At 46.1% G+C, this 16,999-nt stretch overlaps 1 protein-coding gene across 3 annotated transcripts in view; it reads left to right on the top strand.

The window, feature by feature from the left end:
* Positions 1-16,999, top strand: part of KLC3 (kinesin light chain 3) — an 819,248-nt gene that overhangs the window by 791,315 nt on the left and 10,934 nt on the right. For 2 of the 3 annotated variants that reach the window (XM_069207761.1, XM_069207762.1), the window contains exon 12: positions 5,874-5,940. The exons of the other annotated variant lie outside the window; for it this stretch is intronic. In XM_069207761.1, coding sequence (XP_069063862.1) covers positions 5,874-5,940 — 67 coding nt within the window. The remainder of the gene's footprint in view (positions 1-5,873; positions 5,941-16,999) is intronic. 3 annotated transcript variants of the gene reach the window in all.

Consider the following 16,999-nt stretch of genomic DNA (forward strand, 5'->3'; position numbering starts at 1 on the left):
TTCAAGGTGTTTGGAAGCCAGTTAAATCCCTGAGGCTTCTGATCCGGAGGCCAGCCAACTAGCTGTTGGAATCACTCAGGGGTCCTAGGTTTAGAGATGCAGATCCATTCCTTCTCACCCAGGCAAGAGGACAGCATGGCAGTAGGTCAGCCTAGCAGCAGTCCTTTCTGCAGCACAGGATTCTTTCTTCCTGGCAGAGCCCACACGTCCAGAAGTGTACTGAAGAGTTAGTGTCTGTGGTCCAATATTGATACCTGATGCCCACTTTGAGGATTCTACCCCACAGAGTTGCTTGGAATTCCCTGCCTCCCTCCCATAGCCTCAATTTGTCTGTGGTTACCATAGACTAGTGTCAGACCACTTTGTGAGGGTGCTCAGACAGGGCGTTTGTGATGTGCAGGTGTTTTTTATGTGACAGCTCGTCCTCCTCGTTAAGTCAGAAGGCTAATCCTGCCAACACTTAGCTTCCCTTTGTCTCACTGTCTTGGAGCAACACAAAGAGAAACTGCAAACTACACCTAGTCATGTGACCCACAATACAGGCAGCAGACACCAAATTGTTGACAAGAAAATGCCATCTTTCTAAAAGTGGCATTTTCGTAATTGTGATAAAAAATCTGATTCACTATTAAAGAGGGCTTTGAATTACATTTCTTTAGACACCAAGCTTAAACTCTCTACCTGCTCCCAGTTGGAAGTTATGGTTTATTAAATGTAAAAATCAAATTTTGCTATTGGGAGAGGTAAGCCTTGCAGCAGTGAAAAACTAATTTAGGAGTAATGCAATGTCAGGCCTGAGACATGTTTAGAAGGGCTACTTAAGTGGGTGGCACCATCAGTGTTGTTGGCCCACTAGTAGCTTGCAGTTTATAGTTCCTTGGTGCATGTGGTACCACTCTACTAAGGACTTACAAGTAAATTATATGAGCCAGTTGGGTATTCTCCAATTCCACCATCTTTTAAGGAGAGAGCACAGGCACTTTAGCAGTGATTAGCAGTGATAGAGTGATCAGAGTCCTAAGGCCAGCAAAACAAAATCAGAAAAAATAGGAGGGGTAGAGTTGAGGGGCGTCGCCTGACCACTGACCGTAATGGCCGCTCGGTCGTGAAGCTCCAGGTAATTCTGCCCTATATCCCCTATAATCAAAGGCCACATGGACAACACGGCGCCCGAGAACAACATGAGCTGCTATCTTATACTGCAGGGGACCTGCTGATGCTGCCATCACCATGTAGGATGGGGGGGGTCCCTGCTGTGGTGCGGCATGCCGACTACTGCGGCCTGACACAGCCCTCGGAGGCCCTGTGGCAACAGGGGCCACGGGTGAGCCTGAGGGCGGGGCAGCAGCGGCCTGAGCTGTGCAGACCATGCAAGGTGTGCCTCAAGATCCCTGTTGACTGAATTTGGAGGTGCAGTGAACTGCACAACACATCCTGGGAGTGCAAGCCCCACCCACCCTGGGTCTACTCGACTGTCCAGGTCTGTTGCTGTAGGCAGGTCGTTTGGGCCTGGGCTGCCTGTGGGCACCGGCCTGGGTGGATGCCGCTCCCAGGGTCCAACCCGCTGCAGGTTGTGTCTCCGCCCGGCGGCCCCTGAGTGGGTGCTTGCAGATCATCCTTTACCTGGTCTGATGGGGGTGCCGCCAGGACCTTAAATTCCTGGATTCCACATGGCAAGCATTGATTCCAGGACTTGACCTGATGTGGCGCCTCCCTGTAAGGCCTCGCATCGGGGACTATCCTCTAGCCCGGACCACATTTTTAGTGGTGAGTTATTGGCCCTTCATTTCCCTTCTTGGACTACAAGGGAGCCAGCTTTCCCTGTTGCTTCGCGTCGGCCTGCCGTGCTGCCTACGTGGTGGAACTCACTGCAGCTGACTCCATTACGCTGGTTATCTTCCGGATTACTACTTACCTATTGAAGTGCTGCATTCTTGCCAATCCTAAACCTACAAGACTCAGAGCACATAGCACTCGCTCCGTCTCACTGTAAAGCTGCTTGTATGCTCAGCGCATAATATTTGGCATAGACAACCGCGCCACTATCTGGCGTGCCTGCACAGCGTCGCAACATGGGACGGGATGACCCCAGACAGAAGCAACCGTCGTTTGACACTAACAGGATCCCCAAGAAGGTCCTATGGACGGGCCTGCATCAGTGAACTCGGAACCTGGTGCCCCTCCCCCAGATGGCACAACGGCGATTATGGCTGAGCTCTGGGCAGGATTCCAAGCCATAGATTCCCACTTTGACACCCTGGATGCGAGACGGGTCCGTATGAATGAACGTATAGACCGCCAGGCTGCCACCATAGATGGAAGAGTGCATCTGATTTCAGAGGTGAAAGATGGCTGTGCTGACACCCAAAAACGCTGAAAGTGGTGGCATCCAAAAATGAAGACCTGGAGGCACGGTCACATCGCAATAATGTTTGCATTACATGGGTAGCGGAAACAACAAACACTGGCAAACAAAAATAGCTTTGCAGAAAAGCTCCTTGTGGAACTATTTGGTAGGGAGGCCTTCACCAGCACCTTTGTTGTGGAGAATGCGCATAGAACGCTGGGCCAGCGCACCGTCCCGGTTTTCCCATGCATCTCATAATTGCTAGACTTCTAAACTTTCGAGACCATGATACTAATCTGCGGTTTGCCAGTGAAAAGGAGCCCTTACGGTATCAGAATATGTCAATTTCCGTATTCCCAGACTTCACACAGCTGGTCCAAGATGTGTGTCACAAATATGCAGATGTTAAGGCAATACTTCAGAAAAATAACATTTGATTCGCAACATTGTACCCAGCACTATTACGTATTGAACTGGAGGGCAGGCATCACTTCCTCACCTCTCCTGCTGAGGCTGCATCCTTCTGCAAACTACGCCAGCTTGGGAGGTCTCCATGAGGTCGGCGGAGCTCCGTGGACTCTGCCCCAACATTGCCGCCTCTGTCGCAGGATGCCTGAACTTCGAATGGAGGCCGTTCAATCTGAATCTCCCCTCCTGACGAGACTGACACAATGCATGTTTTGGGACCGGGCTGATGACATCGCCCTATGGTAATAGATGACTATTTAATACATTGGCTGCTCTTATTCATCGCCTTTAACACTCTTCAGCTTTGGCACCTGCCCCACCTCTGGAGCGTTGCCGCAACCCCATTGTGTATGCCGATATAGTTGCTTGTTGTTTTTTGGGATTCGCTGGGGACTGTATTCAGTGGTGTGGGTGGGGAGATTTGGGTTGCATTGTTTATGTTATGTATTATCACAGTGACTATCACCCCTTCCACGCTGCGGTCCTATCAGGCTGTCTAACTCACCTAGCTAGTCCAAATTCCTCAGCATCACTATATTATTATCATTATATTAGGAAACGCACCTATCTCCTCGGCCTGACCACTCCTATGCTGCACAGTGGCGCCAACACAGATACTTTGCATGTTACAGCTGCTATTCCCATGAGGTATCTATATTGGTCCACAAGAATATCCCTTTTGAATGCTAAGCTGTTGGTTCTGATACTGAGGGCGATACTTATTGGTACTAGGAGCTCTGGTGGGTTTCCCGGTTTTATTAGCTAACATTTATGCTCCAAATGTTGATTCCCCAGAATGTTTCTCTACCCTTCAGATTCAATTGGACCACATGGTGGCGGACCATATTCTCCCAGGGGGAGATTTTAATATTGCTTGCGATGCCTTGTTGGACACAACAGGCTCCATTGGGGTAACCAAGCCACACTCTCTTTACTTACTAACGGACATCATAGGCACATTCCAACTTTCAGATGTGTGGCGCACCAGAGACCGACATGTCTTGGATTTTACATTTTACTCGTCACTGCATAAGACATGGACACGCTTTGACCACTGGTACTTCCCTCCTCTGTACTTCTGAGGCTAACTGATATTTTCTATCTTTCCCGCACTTTGTTGGACCACTCTCCTGTTGTGGCCAGACTCAGCATACCTTCTACCACTCCGTTGTCTCTAGTTGGCAGAAGTATACACCCTTTGTCAAAGTAAGGACCACAATACTAGTCAGGGCAAGGCAGAACACAATCCAAATTATCCTGTGCCCACCCTCTGGTACCTTGGCACTGAACAGCCAGGCTTAAATTAGAAGGCAATGTGTAAAGTATTTGTGCAATAAATCATACAGTAACACAGTGAAGACACCACAAAAATATACCACACAGTTTTAGAAAAATAGATAATATTTATCTGAATAAAATAAGTAAAAATGACAAAAATCCAATAAGCACAAGTTGAAATATCACTTTTAAAAGTTTTAAAAGAGTCTCAATCCTTAGGAATTAAACAGTTGTTTCTTTGTTACACACAGTACCTGGGACGCGTCAAAAATAACGATGCACGGAGACCACAGAGGAGGAGATGCGCAGAAAAATAAGGTGTTGCGTTGGATTTTCCAGCTTGTCACGGACAATGCGTCGTTTTTTTCCGCGCTGCAAGGTATGCATCGTTTTTCAGCACACAGTCTTGGTTCCTCACTGCGATGCAGGAATATTGTGATGCTGAAGGATAATGCATTGAAAATCCTTGACGCTGGAGGGAGGAGCAGGTGCTGTGTCGACCTAGTAGGTGATGCGTCAAATTTTCCATCTCAAGGCAGGCACTGCATCGAGTTTCCGCTCAGGAAGTTGGTGCTGCGTCATTCCGGTCAGTTGTGCGGTGATTTCTCAGCCGCAATGCAGGCTTTGCGTTGATTTCTGCAGGCGTTTTTGATGCACAAGGAGTTCCTTGAAGAGGTGAAGTTTTTGTTGGAACTGAGACTTCAGAAACAGAAGGCAAGCTCAATCCAAACCCCTGGAGAGCACTTTTGGGGAGGGCAGAGTCCTGCCCACTCTTAGCCCATTTCTGGCATTGTTGGTCTATGTTAAGCCATTGCCTCTGCCTGTCCAGCGTTTTGTCTTATTTGTCTTACTCCTTGCGAAGTGAGAGATCGCACTCCACTGGGGCAGCAGTACAACCCCTACCAAGTCTGCATTGCTGCGTGACATGTCTTATTGTAACACCACTAGTGAAACTTATGCGGTGCTACAGCTGCCATCCTCCCGACCCAAAGACATATGGCAACCACTTCAAAATTATCTCTTGACCCTGCCTCCCTAACAAACTGAAGATTCGAGTGAGACTGACTCATTTTACCAGCACACTGAGACCTCAGCCCTTCCCCTCTGTAGGGCCTATGCAGATAGTTCTCCTGAGGAGTTGGGTGATTAATGCCCCTGTTTTTTCCTACTGTTTTTCTCTCTGTTGTGTCTATCCTCCATACTGCAGCTACCTACTGCATTCCCATCCCTCTATGCTCTATTCCCCCTAATTTATCTCTACTAGCTATCGAATTGTTGGCAGCACATTTGCAGATCTGGACTATGGTGATGTTCCTATTATGAGCTAACTGGTAATTGTTACCTATGTTTGTAATGTTCTTTAGATTTGTTATACTGCAAAAAAACAAAACACAGTTTTTGTTTAAAAAAAAAAAGCGAAAATGGGAGGGGTGAGGTTTGGGAGAAGACCACCCTAAGGCTCACAGGTCCAACACCTGTATATTGGCTTACAGTACATCCTGCTATTTTAGCACATAAGTCTACAAAAACAGTGCTAAGGCACCTCTGCTTACCTGAACACCCATTACTAAGGACCCAACACACAGTTCTGTTAGTGACCCTTGATTCTGCCATCACACTACAATGTTTGATAGAATGATCATTAGAAAGTATTCACAGTGAAGGTGCTGTTAGCAATGTAAAAAACTGCACTGCGACCTTTATGAAGGGAGGGCGAACTTAGCTAACCAGTGTGTCTTAGTGTTTTTATTATCATTTAGCTTTTCTGCTTTTGTTGCAGGATAAAAAGGGCCAAATCGTTAACTGTGCTGAATATAGACAGCAGTACAGCTACCCATCCTCTACAGGTGAGCACCAGGTTTTTTGTGGGTACTTGGCATATGGGGACTTATCTATTCCTCAGGTGAAGATCAGCAGCTCAGCTGCTGCATGTAAGTGCTGGTGGGAGTGGGTATGTATGCAGCCTTTGAAAATGACTTTGATTTTTTATGAGTGGGTATGTTAATTAATGGGGATCAACACTTTTGCTTTCATTGTGCATCCACTAGCTCCCTGTTCCCATTTTCCCTTATACCTGGCATGTACATACCCATGAAAAGTGTTAAAGGCTCTTTTCATTCTTTTATTTTTTTGGCATGTGTGGCAGGAAGGAAGAACCTTTCAGCATCTGTTTGGTTTTGTGTTGGGTGGGTAAAAGTGACATTTTACAATAGACATGCTTGATAATTTAGTATTTGGTGAGGTCCCTGTTTTTGACTCAGTAAAAAGTCTTGATATAATAATTAAGTTGGCTTTCGAAGGTGGGATGGGGCAAATTGGACAAGCCAACGTATGGAGGTAGAACAGCACTATTTGTGTTTCTGTGTGGAACATGCTTTGGAAGTAGACTCAGTGAGTGCTAGACCTACTGACTGTATTGCATATTTGCAAAGCATGGCCTGCTAAAGACAAATGGCAACAGACAATCACTGAAGATGAAAAGGTACTAGCTTATATAAGGAACCTTGTGTGAAAGACATCATTTGTATAGCACATGCATGTATGAACATCTAGGTGCAAAATATTGGTCATAAATTGCACCCAGTATTTTTGGGACCAGTAAAGATTTTAAGAACTGACCCCTGTACGAATAGGTATTTTTGAATTACACAGTTGAAGGCCATCACAGAGATGGCTGCATGCTGGGCCAGCAGATCAGGAATTGTCAGGTCCACAAACTCCAGACCCAATAATTCCAGGCTCAGAGACCTCAGGCACTTTCTTCCATAAGGGGCTGTGTGGTCCACTGGCAGCCGTTACACCTTGCCCCCACCTACTTGCATATCAGACGTTACCCTACCTAAAGTAAAAGGAGGACTACCCTTATGCTATCCCCCATCCCTTTCACTCTCTCCCCTGGGGGATAGAAAAAGTCCCCAACCACTTACCACCTGATCCAAGCAGGTGGTTAATGGCTGTGAATTTAGACCTGTTGTTTCCCCGTAAGGGGAAATATTTGCAATTGGGCACTGTATTCTAGGGCCCACATGTTATTCTCTATTCCTTTCTATTCCTGAGATAAGCAACTTGGAATCCCCATTATCTTAGGGGTTGGTCCCAGCCAGTATTGTATATCCCAACCTCGGTATCTTCCCACAGAGATAATGGAGAACTTGTAGTGGCAAACTTGATGTCCTCTAGAGAGTTCTCCTAGGAACTATTGGCTGTGGTAGCCCACGAATGTATGTAGTCAAATAATAGTTGAGAGTGTATCCTAGTGAAGGATTCTGTCTACACATCCCAGAAAATTCAAGGAATTTAAAAATGATCCTTCAGGACTTTAAGGCTATAGAGGATTGGAGTTTCATGAGGCTACATTACTTTAGACACAAAAACTCCATTCTCGAGAATGTCAGAAATTAGGTTGACCTACAAGTGCATCCCAACGGTTGTAGAGGTGTTGCAGTTCTCTTTAACTTGTACCCAAGTGTCACCCTGTTGTGCAGAAAGGTTTTCTAGTGTGGCGCACCACAACAAATTGCACTACGTAGGTCACATTGCTTTGGATTTATTATGGTATAAGGTGATAAATGGTTCTGTTGTTTAGGTTCTCATTATTTTAATGAGGCTACTGGATTTGGGCTACAGAATCAGATGGATTGTGGATACAGAGTACGATTCCACACCATATGACACCTATCAGCCTAATCCAGGTTCTCTGGCTAACTAGCAGAACTTCATCTCTGGCCGAGATGATTGTGGCAACCGGGTGCATGACAAAGACTCCTCAGGGGAATCGTGGTCAATTGGATCCTATCCCTTTCTCTCAGCTACCAAAGTCTCACATAGGCAATGATAACAGAGGCAGAATATAGTTCAATAGGAATTTATTGAAGTAACTTCATCTTGAATAAAATAGCGTGTATTGCAGTAACTAGTATGATAAAACACAATAAACGCAAGCATGTGACTAAAAGAGTGGAACACAAATACAGTCCTACCATACTGTTAAATAGGAGTGAACTATAGCCCTCCTTCCTACACGATTTTTGAGCACAGCATAATAAGCCTAATCTGCCCTTCAGATTTACCCCTGTAAGAACATCATCCCTCATACCTGGAGAATTAAGCCTGTAGTCTAGAGAGACACCGTCCCCATGTGGATCAGGAGTTCAGCCGTCTAAGTAAGTAGCTGTATCAAAGCAATCAGCATACAGTTGTGGTCATCTGGCTGGAATCTCCCTCTAATGTTTCTGGGACAAAAAGGTGTTTTTATAATAAAACAGCTGACATCCTAAGAAATGGTCCCCACGTAAGAGTGTGTGCTTTTCTGTGAATGTTGGAGACACAGCATACCACGTTTGTCTGCAACCCTATCTGACTGTAGGCTTGGAAAAAGCACAGAGTGAAATAAATGTCCTACTAAAAACATAAAGCTTTCCTAGGCGAAAGGACAATGAGATAGAGAAAATAAAACAGCACCGCAAATGTGACTACTGCTAGAAAAATAAAGCAATGCTGTCTAAAATGTAACTGGGTTAAAGTGCACAGCGGCAGACCTAGTTAGCTAAAATAGCGTGTCTAAAATATGGCTCAAATAGCAATACAACACCCTCTCCTTACGGGTCAAAGGTGGTTTGAAAGCTCAAGTTAAGAGAAGTCTAAGAAACCCCTAACAATAAAAGCATATAAGCATATATGTCAATAGGGACAAGTTAAGGGACTCAGGGAAATAAAGGGACAATTTGAGAAGCCACAAGAGGCGCAAAAAGACCAACTTCAATAGTCAGTGTCATTTTGGAAATCGCCAGTTACATCTGGGACAATTGAAGCCAGGAGACATTCCACTTTGGCAGGTGGTAAAATATCCAGATCACGTCCAAGGAAAACCACAGAGCTCTAGCTGAGGCAGCAGCATTCTGTGTCTTGCCCGCCGTTGAGTCATAGACGACTTCCCGTAGCAAACGCACCCTCAACGTGCATGTCCAATAATGAGCCCTCATCGAGCACATCAACAGATCAGCATCCAATGAAAGTAAGTGCTGCATAGAAAGACAGACTTTCAGTGCGCATTCAAAGAGGTACTAGAGGCATCGAAACACGGGCTGCACACAATCCAAAACCGGTTGGAATGCCAAACTCCAGTTGTTCCAGGAGTGGTGCTCCGAAATACTGCATCATGCATTCACAGCACAGTTACACTGGCGGAAGTGCTTTCAGTCCTCCCTGCTGTGAAGGGACAGCCATTGTGCATATAAAATAGCTTAAACACAAAGAGTATGGGGAATCTAGTGAACAAACCAGTCAGGCCTGTTCAGCTGGTCATCATATCACTATTATTGTGATCTAATTAAAGGTGGGGTATGGTTGTGATAACCGTTTTTTGGAAATCTATTTGGGGATTACCTAACAAGTTACCAGTTAGGTAATTTTATTTTATTTTCTCACTCAACTGGATCCCCACTTTATCAAGAAAGATAATATTTCAGTACTGTCTCAGAGTTCTTTTAACGACGAGGTTGAGTCCAACCAGGTGGTACTATCCTACCTGGGTGGTAATAGGTGGTCAATGATGAAGCATGACACTATGGGGGTGATTCCAACCTTGGCGGGCGGCTACTGCCGCCCGCCAAGCGGCCGCCATGCAGCCGCAATAACGCGGCCCCCATTCCAACATTCCCGCTGGGCCGGCGGGAATGAGGCCGCAACACAGGAGCCGGCTCCTAATGGCCGTGCGACGAGTGCAGTTGCACCCGTCGCGCTTTTCACTGTCTGCCATGCAGACAGTGAAAAGCAGGCCGGGGCCCTGTTAGGGGGCCCCTCCACTGCCCATGCCAGTGGCATGGGCAGTGCAGGGGCCCCCAGGGGCCCCAGGACACCCCTTACCGCCAGCCTCTTCCTGGCGGTGTAAACCGGCAGAAACAGGCTGGCGGTAAGGGGGTCATAATCCCCAGGGCAGCTGCCCTGGCGGATTATCACCGCTGGGGGAAAATCGGCGGGAAACCGCCGGCCCCGGCGGTGCGACCGCGGCTTTACCGCCGCGGTCAGAATAGGGAATGAAGCACCGCCAGCCTGTTGGCGGTGCTTCCGTCATTCTTGCCCTGGCGGTCCAAGACCGCCAGGGTCAGAATGACCCCCTATAATGTGTGTGAGACCACCTATTCCATAAGAGGAATCCCCCAATAGATTTCCAAAAACACGGTTATCACAACCATTTCCACCTTTAATTAGATCACAATAATAATGATCTGATGACCAGTTGAAGAGGCCTGACTGGTTTGTTCTCTAGTTTCCCCATACTCTGTGTTTATGACTCTTGATTTAGAGAGGTAGTATGGGGACCAGAACCTCCCCTATCTCTCTCTATGTGTAAAAAGCAGAAAAAGTAGCAACTGCAAAATGCCACCTATTATAGCCAAAGTAATCAAAAATCCCCCGAAAACACTTGAAACTATTGAGTGTGGGGCTGAAGGTGTTAAGTCAAATATGGAGGAGAAGGTGTGAATGAAACCAGAACCAACACCCTTAAAAACATGGGCGATTCCAGTAGTACTAGACGCATTAAATATTCATCCACAAGTTCACCAAAGTGTGTGGAAAATTTGTACTTAAAAGGGACTGAATCTCCGCCGATGACCTCACAACCTGGTCACCTAGGTCTCGCGTGCAGATGTAAGGACCACATGTTTTTGAAACAATAAAGCCTTTAGTATGCTCAACTTGTCAAAATTCACATCAGCAGTAGCAATATGTGGACAAACGTCTGCTACTCCTTTTAGTTGCGTAGGGGGAAAAAGGACATTCCCGCAACATGTAACAATTTGGGAGACCAAAATGACAAAAGCTATTTTGGCTTGCATTTCACAACAGCTCTCACTGTTAAGGAGCACATAGCTCCTTAATGTAGGAGGCTGGCCTGGCTTGTAGTGAGTACCAAGGGGTACTTACACCTTGCACCAGGTCCAGGTATCCCTTATTAGTGTAGAGGGGTGTCTAGCAGCTTAGGCTGATAGAAAAGGTAGCTTAGCAGAGCAGCCTAGGCTGAACTAGGAGACGAGTGAAGCTCCTACAGTACCACTGGTGTCATATGCAAAATATCATAAGAAAACACAATACACAGATATACTAAAAATAAAGGTACTTTATTTTTATGACAATATGCCAAAGTATCTCAGTGAGTACCCTCAGTATCAGGATAGCAAATATACACAAGATATATGTACACAATACCAAAATATGCAGTAATAGCAATAGAAAACAGTGCAAACAATGTATAGTCACAATAGAATGCAATGGGGGCACATAGGGATAGGGGCAACACAAACCATATTCTCTAGAAGTGGAATGCGAACCACAAATGGACCCCAAACCTATGTGACCTTGTAGAGGGTCGCTGGGACTGTAAGAAAACAGTGAGGGTTAGAAAAATAGCCCACCCCAAGACCCTGAAAAGTGGGTGCAAAGTGCACCTAAGTTCCCCAAAGAGCACGTGATAGGGGAATTCTGCCAGGAAGACATACACCAGCAATGCAACAACGATGGATTTCCAGATGAGAGTACCTGTGGAACAAGGGGACCAAGTCCAAGAGTCACGATCAAATCGGGAGTGGGCAGATGCCCAGGAAATGCCAGCTGTGGGTGCAAAGAAGCTGCCACCGGATGGTAGAAGCTGTGGATTCTGCAAGAACGACAAGAGCTAGAAACTTCCCCTTTGGAGGATGGATATCCTATGTCGTGTAGAAGCTTGCAGGGGTGTTTCCGTGCAGAAAGACCGCAAACAAGCCTTGCTAGCTGCAAGGGTCACGGTTAGGGTTTTTGGATGCTGCTGTGGCCCAGAATGGACCAGGATGTCGCCAACTGCGTGAGGAGACAGAGGGGGTGTCCAGCAAGACAAAGAGCTCACTCAGAAGCAAGCAGCACCCGCAGAAGTGCCGGAACAGGCACTACGAAGTGCAGTGAACCGGAGCTCACCCGAAGTCACAAAGGAAGGTCCCACGACGCCGGAGGACAACTCAGGAGGTCGTGCACTGCAGGTTAGAGTGCCGGGGACCCAGGCTTGGCTGTGCACAAAGGAAATCCTGGAAGAGTGCACAGGAGCCAGAGCAGCTGCAAATCACGCGGTACCCAGCAATGCAGTCTAGCGTGGGGAGGCAAGGACTTACCTCCACCAAACTTGGACTGAAGAGTCACTGGACTGTGGGAGTCACTTGGACAGAGTTGCTGAGTTCAAGGGACCTCGCTCGTCGTGCTGAGAGGAGACCCAGAGGACCGGTGATGCAGTTCTTTCGTGCCTGCGGTTGCAGGGGGAAGATTCCGTCGACCCTCGGGAGATTTCTTCGGAGCTTCTAGTGCAGAGAGGAGGCAGACTACCCCCACAGCATGCACCACCAGGAAAACAGTCGAGAAGGTGGCCGGATCAGCGTTACAAGGTCACAGTAGTCGTCTTTGCTACTTTGTTGCAGTTTTGCAGGCTTCCAGAGCAGTCAGAGGTCGATTCCGTGGCAGAAGGTGAAGAGAGAGATGCAGAGGAACTCTGATGAGCTCTTGCATTCGTTATCTAAAGAATTCCCCAAAGCAGAGACCCTAAATAGCCAGAAAAGGAGGTTTGGCTACTTAGGAGAGAGGATAGGCTAGCAACACCTGGAGGAGCCTATCAGAAGGAGTCTCTGACGTCACCTGCTGGCACTGGCCACTCAGAGCAGTCCAGTGTGCCAGCAGCACCTCTGTTTCCAAGATGGCAGAGGTCTGGAGCACACTGGAGGAGCTCTGGGCACCTCCCAGGGGAGGTGCAGGTCAGGGGAGTGGTCACTCCCCTTTCCTTTGTCCATTTTCGCGCCAGAGCAGGGCTGGGGGATCCCTGAACCGGTGTAGACTGGCTTATGCAGAGATGGGCACCATCTGTGCCCATCAAAGCATTTCCAGAGGCTGGAGGAGGCTACTCCTCCCCAGCCCTGACACCTTTTTCCAAAGGCAGAGGGTGTAACACCCTCTCTCTGAGGAAGTCCTTTGTTCTCCCTTCCTGGGCCAAGCCTGGCTGGACCCCAGGAGGGCAGAAACCTGTCTGAGGGGTTGGCAGCAGCAGCGGCTGCAGTGAAACCCCGGGAAAGGTAGTTTGGCAGTACCCGGGTCTGTGCTAGAGACTCGGGGTATCATGGAATTGTCTCCCCAATGCCAGAATGGCATTGGGGTGACAATTCCATGATCTTAGACATGTTACATGGCCATGTTCGGAGTTACCATTGTGACGCTATACATATGTCATGACATATGTATAGTGCACGCGTGTAATGGTGTCCCCGCACTCACAAAGTCCGGGGAATTTGCCCTGAACAATGTGGGAGCACCTTGGCTAGTGCCAGGGTGCCCACACACTAAGTAACTTAGCACCCAACCTTTACCAGGTAAAGGTTAGACATATAGGTGACTTATAAGTTACTTAAGTGCAGTGGTAAACGGCTGTGAAATAACGTGGATGTTATTTCAGTCAGGCTGCAATGGCAGGCCTGTGTAAGAATTGTCAGAGTTCTCTATGGGTGGCAAAATAAATGCTGCAGCCCATTGGGATCTCCTGGAACCCTGGGTACCTCAGTACCATATACTAGGGAATTATAAGGGTGTTCCAGTATGCCAATGTAAATTGGTGAAATTTGTCACTAGCCTGTTAGTGACAATTTGGAAAGAAATGAGAGAGCATAACCACTGAGGTTCTGGATAGCAGAGCCTCAGTGAGACAGTTAGTCATAACACAGGTAACACATACAGGGCACACTTATGAGCACTGGGGCCCTGGCTGGCAGGGTCCCAGTGCCACATACAACTAAAACAACATATATACAGTGAAATATGGGGGTAACATGCCAGGCAAGATGTTACTTTCCTACACTTAACAGTGAGAGAACCTGGATGTAGGTCTAATCAAGGGGACTGGGACACCCTTCAGATAACAAGCCAAATTTGCTGTGGAGGCATTGCATACCCTGTGCAAGCATAGCTGTTTACAAACCATCGAATGGCTCACAGAAGTCTCGCATTCACTACCGCTAAGAAAGACTTCTTTCATGCCATTGAAACATTTGTACGAGAAGGGAAGCTCTCACACATCGTATATGTAACTATCTCGCAGCCTTTCATATCTGCCCACTGGAATGTGTTTCAAACAGGACATGAATTTGAGTGTTGAAATGGACAGATTTATAACCCCATGTATTAAGCATTCAGCAGATGGTATTTCAGCCACAGTGAAAGGCAACGTTTCTAATTTCTCAATATTCTCAATATTTCACAATATTTAACATGTCGTATGTTGCTTCCCTCTTAGCCATTATTTTTTTTATCGCGTTGAATTAAATGTTGAAAAAATATCCCTTGCGCCCACATGTTGCCAGGGAATGCGACCTGCTTTCAGTGTTTGTAACGTCCAACCTAACTGCATAATGGATCTTAGCTGACTTTGTCCATGTTGCGAAAATGGCACATCACTCTGTACTATGTCAATTGCAGAGGGCACAATATTGTTTAAGGAGTATATTCGGTCAGACAAGGCGTTAACCCCTTTATCTACAACAGCTAATGCTTTCTGTAACTTTCCCGATCTATTTGCCTTAACCGGGCGGCCGCTTCTTGTTGGGAAAGTTTCCAAATTCCTGTATATGTTGCATGTAAGAAGCATTTTCTGCATTGTCTTCTGCGGCCTAACAGTAAATCCTGTAAATCTGTTTATTGGACAGGAGACTAAGATGTTCTTTGACAGCATCCAGTGAGGAACCCTTCAGCCATTGCTGGCACAGTTTTCCTATGCTATATGTTGACGCTATACCCGAGTGCTCCGTGGACACATAGGGAGGGTCTGGCCTATTTGTTCTAAAAAAAACAAAGTTTAGAAAACTTGTGTGGCACCCATTGGTGTCTACAGGCCATAATATCCACCCACCAGGACGTGAAAATGATGTGTTAAATGTTCCATTCTGGATCCATTCATCGAGCTAATCTTCAGACGCATTTATATACTTTTGCCATTTATAAAATTTTGCAGGGGCAGGAATACTGGACGCATTCAGTTCCTTTATGTTTGTGAAGCCTAAACAACTTGTTTGCTGTATGGTTTCATTAAAAAATATCATTTGAACAGGAATCATGCATGCTCTAAATAAAGTTTCCTTTCCTCTTATTTGCCAACGTTTAGTTCCCCACACACTTTTTTAAGTCAGTCGACTTCAACCAGTACTCATAGCCTTCTATAGCCAATCAGGAAACAAAGGAATCAGAATAGGTTAATTTTATATCTGTCAATAAAACATGTTGACTTTCCATTACTGGCAATTTGAAATAATATGACTCGGTATTCTTAACATTGTGCCCAGAAAAATATGCAAACTTTTCAGTATATGTTTTGGAACTGCCTTCTGGTGGAGTCGGGCAGTGTTCCCACTGTGTGTATTTAAAGATAGTCTTTGGGGTACTCGCCTTGTGAATGAAATAATGTCCATAGTAATTATAACAGAACATAGCTCCATAATTTCCTTTAAACTTATACACATCTTCATTTTCAAATACTGTATAATGCTGTAGATCAGACATCATAGCATCAACAGTTTTCACATCCCAAACTTCAGAAACCAATCCGGGTGTAATTACATCATTCATAGTAAGTTTGAATGCATATGGTATTTGAATGACCTCCATTGGTCCATGTATATAAAATAATACTTTATCCCAAACATTTCCATTAGGAATTGGTATGGCTGAAATGTTCACTGGGGACAAGTCTCTGTGAATGTTGTGTGATGAAAAATGTAGTGTTAAAACCTCATCCACCAGTTCAGCTGTAGAGCGTTCAGGAAGGTAATGACCGTGGATAAGAAAAAAGAAAACAATGACAACCCCAGTTCATAGGAAGAAAGCAAGTATAGTTAATGAAAGCCATAGATAGCTCCAGGGAATGAAATAGTCATTTTTGAACCAAAGTATCAGCTTACGTGCTCTTGACAGTTCTGTTACAGTAGAGGCAGATGAGTCAGTGAATGTGTCATTAACGTCGACAAAGTAAACAGAATCAGTTTGTGCAAAAACTGGAGTTGTGTTTTGAAGAGGAGAACTTGCAGAAGACTCCTTCAGTGGTTCATAGTAGACTATGCCATCCGTTTGTGTAGAATTTGAATAAAATTGTTCATTATCACCAGTAATTATTGTGGAAGTTGTTGTTAGTGGAACCAATGAGAGCTCATTTTCCACCCTCCCCAAGCTTGGAGAGGTATCAGCGTTGCTGTTGAAGACTTGTAGGGGAACATCCTGGTCTGTAGTGGGAGGGATTGAGGTACTACCCGGGAGTCCCTTAGGTCAGCCACATGGTGTAGCTTGTCATTGTCAATGGAGACAAAGCGATTTTCTTTAGAACCAGGCAGCGGTGGTAACATGACAATTCTGGTACCGTGTATTCCCAGGACTGGAACCGGTTCATGATAAGAGGGACCAAACTCCTTTTTTACAGCAATCTTTTCACTCACTAGAACCCCAAGTTTCGGAATGCAGCCAGTAGATGTTACTGCTACATCCCTAATTCCAGAGGAGGCAGCACTGGCAGATGCGTTGTCATCACTGAACTATTGTAAGTCCTGCAAGACAGTGACACGTTTATTTATGTCAAAGGGTGTAGCTGCCGCCTCCGCGCCAGGACCATCAAGATCTGGAACATACGTTTTTGTTCTGAACAAACATTCCTATGAAGTACTTCCCCCCCAGGGACCTTCTGGGCAGATTAAGTGCTCTCTGAACTCCATAGAGGTGTGTGAGCCAACTATGACCATGCCTAATACTCTGGTTGTTAAGGACTGCTTTAAATCTAGGTTTCGTCGCTCCACTACACTATTTCCCTTGGGATGAAATGGCTTCGAGTGATGCAGTTGGAACCCTAATGAAGCCATGGCGTCC

This window comes from Pleurodeles waltl, chromosome 9 (genome assembly GCF_031143425.1).
Source record: "Pleurodeles waltl isolate 20211129_DDA chromosome 9, aPleWal1.hap1.20221129, whole genome shotgun sequence".
NCBI classification, from domain to species: domain Eukaryota; kingdom Metazoa; phylum Chordata; class Amphibia; order Caudata; family Salamandridae; genus Pleurodeles; species Pleurodeles waltl.